The sequence below is a fragment of the Colobus angolensis genome, unplaced genomic scaffold (genome assembly GCF_000951035.1).
Source record: "Colobus angolensis palliatus isolate OR3802 unplaced genomic scaffold, Cang.pa_1.0 Scaffold500, whole genome shotgun sequence".
NCBI lineage: Eukaryota > Metazoa > Chordata > Mammalia > Primates > Cercopithecidae > Colobus > Colobus angolensis.
In genome coordinates this window covers 436,475-443,395 of record NW_012118489.1, presented here as the reverse complement: position 1 = coordinate 443,395, position 6,921 = coordinate 436,475, and the positions used below count along the sequence as shown (strand labels likewise).

General features: G+C 51.1%; 1 protein-coding gene and 1 long non-coding RNA gene across 5 annotated transcripts in view; one reads left to right on the top strand and one right to left on the bottom strand.

The window, feature by feature from the left end:
* The first annotated feature begins 732 nt into the window (after positions 1-732).
* The window catches only part of IFT22 (intraflagellar transport 22), a 7,823-nt gene continuing 1,634 nt past the window's right edge, over positions 733-6,921 (top strand). The window contains exons 1-4 of one of the 4 annotated variants that reach the window (XM_011960038.1): positions 733-874; positions 3,146-3,222; positions 3,913-4,002; positions 5,551-5,753. In XM_011960038.1, the coding sequence (XP_011815428.1) occupies positions 836-874; positions 3,146-3,222; positions 3,913-4,002; positions 5,551-5,753 (409 nt within the window). In that variant the 5' untranslated portion in view covers positions 733-835. The remainder of the gene's footprint in view (positions 875-3,145; positions 3,223-3,912; positions 4,003-5,550; positions 5,754-6,921) is intronic. The other 3 variants (XM_011960039.1, XM_011960040.1, XM_011960041.1) reach the window with 3 other exon arrangements.
* Positions 6,742-6,921, bottom strand: part of LOC105524681 — a 24,322-nt gene continuing 24,142 nt past the window's right edge. The window contains exon 4 of the long non-coding RNA XR_001003796.1: positions 6,742-6,785. This is a non-coding gene — a long non-coding RNA (uncharacterized LOC105524681). The remainder of the gene's footprint in view (positions 6,786-6,921) is intronic.

Here is a 6,921-nt window from a genome sequence, read left to right as displayed (position 1 = left end):
AGGATGGTCTCGATCTCCTGACCTCGTGATCCACCCGTCTCGGCCTCCCAAAGTGCTGGGATTACAGGCTTGAGCCACCGCGCCCGGCCTCACCTGATCTTTTTAAAGCTGGGTCACAGCTATGATAAATCGGCTCCCAAGTGGACGGCCACAGTGATATCATGCCACAGTGATAAAGGAGTCAAGGCCTAGTTCCAAGGCCAGCTTGGCACTTGTATGTCCTGTCTGAGCTCTCGAGATCATTGGGAGAAACAAAAATTTGGAAACGGCCATTCCGCCCCCTCCTGGAGTCTTGCTTTCCGCGTCTCTACCGAGACGGATGGAACGGGCCTGCAGTCCCAGAATTTTGGGAAGGCGGAGGTGGGAGGATCGTTTCAGCCCAGGAGTTCGAAAACAGCCTGGGCAAAATAGCAAAACCCGGTCTTACAAATACAAAAATTTTAAAAAATTAGTCGGACGTGATGGCGTGTGCCTGTAGCGCCAGCTACTCGGGAGGCTGAGGCAGAAGAATCGTTTGAGCCCAGAAGTTGGAGGCTACAGTGAGCCGAGATCCCGCCACTGCCCTCCAGCCTGAGCGACAGAGTGAAACCCTGTCTCTAAAAAAGAGGCCAACCCTGCAGAACCGCGTCTGCAACCCGCGCTTTGTGACTTCTCTCCGACCCCTACCCAGTCACAGACGCGCCCACTTTCCGCCCCGCGCGCCGGAAGTGGCCGAGTCCCGTCGGCCCCTGCGGGTCGCTCGCCGTCGCCATGGAAACGAAAGCGACCAGGGAGCTCACTGCTCTAACCCGCCGGCTCCGGTGGGCTCGGGCCTGCTACGCCGCGGCGGACAACGATGCTGAAGGCCAAGATCCTCTTCGTGGGGCCTTGCGAGGTGAGTCCCGGCCCGGCGCGGCAGAGGGAGCGGGGAGCAGGCCTCGGGGCCTGAGCGAGCGCAGGTCCCCACCCGTCTCGTCTGTAGCTTGCTCCAGGAGGCGGGAACCCGGGCCCACCGCGCCCATCCCGGCTGGCGCCCCTGCCCTTTCCGCGAACTCCGTGCTTTCAGACCTTGATTCCAACCACTGCCCGGAGGAGGTAGTGGAGGCGAGCCCGGTGTTAATGAGCCCCGAAGGCCCAAGGTACTGAGTGGCATCACTGGAACCACAGCCTAGATTTCGTGACTCTTTCTCTTGCCTCCAGGATCCCCCTAATGAATGCGTCTGTGGGTCTGGACCTGTTTGAGACAGGTTCTCGCCCTGTCGTCCAGGCTGGAGTGCAGTGGTGTGATCATAGCTCACTGCAACCTCGACTTCCCTGGGCTCAAGCAGTCCTCCTGCCTCAGCCTCCTGAGTACCTGGGACTACAGGCGTACACCACCACACCCTACTAGTCTCTCCCTGTCACCTAGGCTGGAGTGCAGTGGCATGATTTTGGCTCACTGCAAACTCCGCCTCCCCGGTTCATGCGATTCTCCTGCCTCAGCCTCCTGACTAGCCGAGATTACAGGCCCACACCATCACCCCTGGCTAATTTTTGTATTTTTTGTAGAGATGGGTTTTCACCTTGTTGGCCAGGCTGGTCTCTAACTCCTGACCTCAAGTGATCCGCCCGCCTCGGCCTCCCAAAGTGCTGGGATTAAAGGGATGAGCCACCACGCCTGGCCTTAATTTGTTAATTATTTGTAGAGACAAGATCTTGCTATGTTGCTTAGCACCTAGGCTGGTCTCCAACTCTTGGGCTCAAAAGGCCTCCTCTCAAAGTTCTGGGATTACAAGTGTGAGTCATTGCTCAAGGCCTGGGCGTTTTACTCTATGGTCCTGGAACCATTGGCTGTTAATGTGTGTGTTGGGGGCGTGGTAGTGGGGATCACATCTACATGTAAACTTCACATCATCCACAGAAATAAAGCTGAGATGGACTAAAGCTAAATGCGTTAAAAAGAAAAAAAAAAAAAAAACTGGCCAGGCACGGTGGCTCAGGCCTGTAATCCCAGCACTTTGGGAGGCCAAAGCAGTTGGATCACGTGAGGTCAGGAGTTCGAGACCAGCCTGACTAACATGGTGAAACCCCATCTGTACTAAAAATACAAAAATTAGCTGGGCATGGTGGCGCATGCCTGTAATCCCAGCTACTCGGGAGTCTGAGGCAGGAGAATCGCTTGAATCCGGAGGCAGGGGTTGCAGTGAGCCAAGATCGCGCCATTGCACTCCAGCCTGGGCAACAAGAGCGAAAGTACATCTAAAAAAATAAATAAAACCGGTAGAAGTCTTAGGCCAGGCGCAGTGGCTAACACCTGCCAGCACTTTGGGAGGCTGAGGTGGGGAGATCACTTGAGCCCAGGCATTCAAGACCAGCCTGGGCGACATAGGGAAACCCCATCTCTACAAACAATACAAAAATTAGCCCGGCATGGTGGTACACATCTGTAGTCCCAGCTACTCAGGAGGCTGAGGCGAGAGGATCACTGGAGCCCTACAGATCAAGGCTGCAGTGAGCTGTGATCATGTTGCTGCACTCCAGCCTGGGCAACAGAGCAAGACCTTGTCTCAAAAAAAAAACAAAAAACAATGTGTATTACTCATATAATCCAGATGGACAAACTGTTCCATGTGAGATTATAAGACAGCTAGCCACGAGTCCCCAGGCTGACTTTGATCTTCTCTGTGACGTAAAAGAACTCCTTGGCCGGGCGCAGTTTCTCATCCCTGTAAACCCAGCACTCTGGGAGGCCCAGGCGGATGGATCACCTGAGGTCAGGAGTTCGAGACCAGCCCAACTAACGTGGTGAAACCTGGATCTGTACTACAAATACAAAAGTTAGCTGGGCGTGGTGGTGGGTGCCTATAATCCCAAATATTTGGGAGGCTGAGGCAGGAGAATCATTTGAACCCAGGGGTTTCAGTGAGCCTAGATCACAGCCTGGGCAACAAGAGTGAAACTCTGTCTCAAAAAAAAAAAAAACTTAATCCCATGCTCCTTGGGCCCCAGACCAGGCTGTGCCCACTGCACTAGAGCAAGACAGTGTGGTCATAACCACCCCAGTGATCTCAGGGTGCCGATGACCTATACTGCACCGCACCAGTTTCCAGGCCACCTCTTGGGGTGATTTTTTCGGTTTCCTTTTCTGCCTTTCAACAAAGATCTTTATCTGCACTCATTTTCACAGAGTGGAAAAACTGTTTTGGCCAACTTTCTGACAGAATCCTCTGACATCACTGAATACAGCCCAACCCAAGGAGTGAGGTGAGCCCTGACAAATCTGTGTCCCCAAGAGTGCCCAACCGGCTGGGCAGGGAGGCTCATGCCTCTAATCCCAGCGCTCTCGGAGGTCAAAGTGGGAGGATTGCCTGAGCCCTGGGCAATATAGGGAGACCCCATCTCAACTAAAAATAAAACATTAGCCAGGTAAGTTGGCGTGTGCCTGTAGTCTCAGCTACACGGTAGGCTGAAGCAGCAGGATTGCTTGAGGCCAGGAGTTGGAGGCTGCAGTGAGCTATGATCGTGCCACTGCACTCCAGCCTGGGTGACAGAATGAGACCCTGTCTCAAAACAAAAATTTAATAATAAAACAATTTAAAAAGACTGCCCAGCCATTACCCACCTCCTACTTTTGTTGCTGTTGCTGCTGCTCTTCTTCCTCGTCTTGTCTTCCAGGCTGGAGTGCAGTGGCACGATCTCGGCTCACTGCAACCTCCACCTCCCAGGTTCTAGCGATTCTCCTGCCTCAGCCTCCCCAGTAGCTGGGATTACAGGTGCCCACCATCAAGCCCGGCTAATTCTTTTATTTTTAGCATAACGAGGGTTTCACCATGTTGTCCAGTCTGGTCTTGAACTCCTAACCTCTAGTGATCTGCCCACCTCGGCCTCTCAGAGTGCTGAGATTACAGGCATGAGCCACTGCACCCAGCCTACTGCTCTTCTTTTTCCTTTTAGGATCCTGGAATTTGAGAACCCACACGTTACCAGCAACAACAAAGGCACGGGCTGTGAATTCGAGCTATGGGACTGTGGTGGCGATGCTAAGTATGTTTCCTTTAAAGAAAGTCACTTCATCAAATGGTTTAAAAATCAGCTGCCCAGGTCAGGGGCGGTGGCTCACACCTGTAATTCCAGCACTTTGGGAGGCCAAGGTGGGTGGATCACCTGAGGAGAAGAGTTCAAGAGCAGCCTGGCCAACATGGTGAAACTGCATCTCTACTAAAAATATGAAAAATTAGCCCGGTGTGGTGGTGGCCACATGTAATCCCAGCTACTTGGGAGGCTGAGGCAGGAGAACTGCTTGAACCCGGAGGCAGAGGTTGCAGTGAGCTGAGATCGCACCATTGTACTCCAGCCTGGGTGACACAGCTGGACACTGCTCAAAAAACAAAACAAAACAAAAAAATCAGCTGCCCATCAGGCACCGTGAAGTTTGGCCTAGCATGTTTCCTGGCACGTATGAGGAGCTTGATAAATTATTTGCTGACATGCATTGCTTTATACACTTTAGTGATTAGGTTATGATGCAGTTAGAAGTCATCAACCTTGGCCAGGCACAGTGGCTGACGGCTGTAATCCCAGTACTTTGGGAGGCTGAGGCAGGCAGATCACCTAAGTTCAGGAGTTCAAGACCAGCCTGCCCAACTTGATGAAACCTCATCTTTAAAAAAAAAAAATAGGGGCCAGGCACCATGGCTTACACCTGTAATCCACTGCTTTGGGAGGCCGAGGCAGGCAGATCACCAGAGCTCAGGAGTTTGAGACCAGCCTGGCCAACATAGCAAAACCCCGTCTCTACTAAAATACAAAACTTAGCCCAGTATGGTGGTGTGCACCAATAATCCCAGCCACATCAGGAGACTGAGGCAGGAGAATCACTTGAACCTGGGAGGTGGACGTTGCTACTGCACTCCAGCCTGGGCGACAGAGCCAGACTCTTATCTCAAAAAATAATAGCAATTTTTTTAAATGAAGAAATCAACCTTTAAAAAAACTAAAATTGGCCTGATGTGGTGCACACCTGTAGTCCTAGCTACTCAGGAGGCTGAGGCGGAAGGATCGCTCAGGCCCACATTGGAGGCTGCAGTGAGCTATGATCCCACAACTGCACCTTCAGCCTGGGAGATAGAGCAAGACCTGTCTCTTAAAAAAAAAAAAAAAAAGGAAGTCATCGACCAACTGTTTTTTGTTGTTGTTGTTGTTGTTTTTTGAGATGGAGTCTCGCTGTGTCACCCAGGCTGGAGTGCAGTGGTGCAAACTCAGCTTGCTGCAAGCTCCGCCTCCCGGGTTCACACCATTCTCCTGCCTCAGCCTCCCGAGTAGCTGGGACTACAGGAGCCCGCCACCACGCCCGGCTAATTTTTTTGTATTTTTAGTAGAGATGGAGTTTCACCATGTTAGCCAGGATGGTCTCCATCTCCTGACATCGTGACCCACCCACCTCGGCCTCCCAAAGTGCTGGGCTTACAGGAGTGAGCCACCACGCCCGGGTGGTTATAAACCAACTTTTAATACTAAGATATTCTTTTTAAAGTCCACAGTTAGAAACCAGAATGACCTAACTTTCCCTCTTGTTCCTTTTCTTCCTCCCAGGTTCGAGTCCTGCTGGCCGGCCCTGATGAAGGATGCTCATGGAGTGGTGATCGTCTTCAATGCTGACATCCCAAGCCACCGGAAGGAAATGGAGATGTGGTATTCCTGCTTTGTCCAGCAGCAGTCCTTACAGGACACACAGTGTATGCTAATTGCACACCACAAACCAGGCTCTGGAGATGATAAAGGAAACCTGTCTTTGTGTAAGGAAACTGGAATTTCTCTTCCTCTTTTGTCTCGAATGTTTTGGACACCTACATATTGCCCCACGTCCTACAAACCAGCAGCTCTGTCCAGTTACTGAGCACCTTCTGTACCCTAGGCAATTGTTGCCCACTCCATGTGAGTCCACCCTGTCTCTACTAAAAATACAAAAATTAGCCAGGCATGATGGCAGGCGCCTGTAGTCCCAGCTACTCAGGGGCTAAGGCAGGAGAATTCCTTGAGCCCGGGAGGCAGAGGTTGCAGTGATCTCACTGCTGTACTCCAGCTTGGGTGACAGGATAAGACACCATCTCAAAAAATAAATAAATAAATAAAAGGCCGGGTGCAGTGGCTCATGCCTAGAATCCCAACACTTTGGGAGGCCGAGGCGGGTGGATCTCTTGAGGTCAGGAGTTCTAGACCAGCCTGGCCAACAAGGTGAAAACCCATCTCTGCTAAAAATACAAAAATTAGCCGGGGATGGTGGTGCACGCCTATAATCCCAGCTACTCAGGAGACTGAGGCAGGAGAATCACTTGTACCTGGGAGGTAGAGGTTGCAGTGAGCTGAGATTTTGCCATTGCACTCTGCTCCACCCTGGACAACAAGAGTGAAACTCTGTCTCAAAAGAAAAAAAAACAGAATACAGAGTGGGAAAATCCTGCTTGTCGCTATTCTTGGGTATGACTGGGGTGGCACTCTTTCTGAAAGAACTTTTCTGGAGAAAAACCTCCAATTCACATAACACACATCCCAAAGGTGACACAGTAATCCTGAAAAAGAAGTCAGAAAATACTCAGAAACAAAATGAGAATAATAGAGGATCTATTCCTTTCTGGTTTAAGAACAGAAGACCTGGAAAGTGGTTTGTAAGGTTTTCATCCTATTGCCAGGTGGCAGTATAGCAAACCCTTTCTTCTCTGTTCTCTGGTGTCAAGGAAGACAACTTGATTTGTGAACTTCAGAAAGTTAAATTTCGTTTTTGTTTTTTTTTTTTTTTTTTGAGACGGAGTCTCGCTCTTTCGCCCAGGCTGAAGTGCAGTGGCCGGATCTCAGCTCACTGCAAGCTCCACCTCCCAGATTCACACTATTCTCCTGCCTCAGCCTCCGGGGTAGCTGGGACTACAGGCGCCCGCCACCTCGCCCGGCTAGTTTTTTTGTATTTTT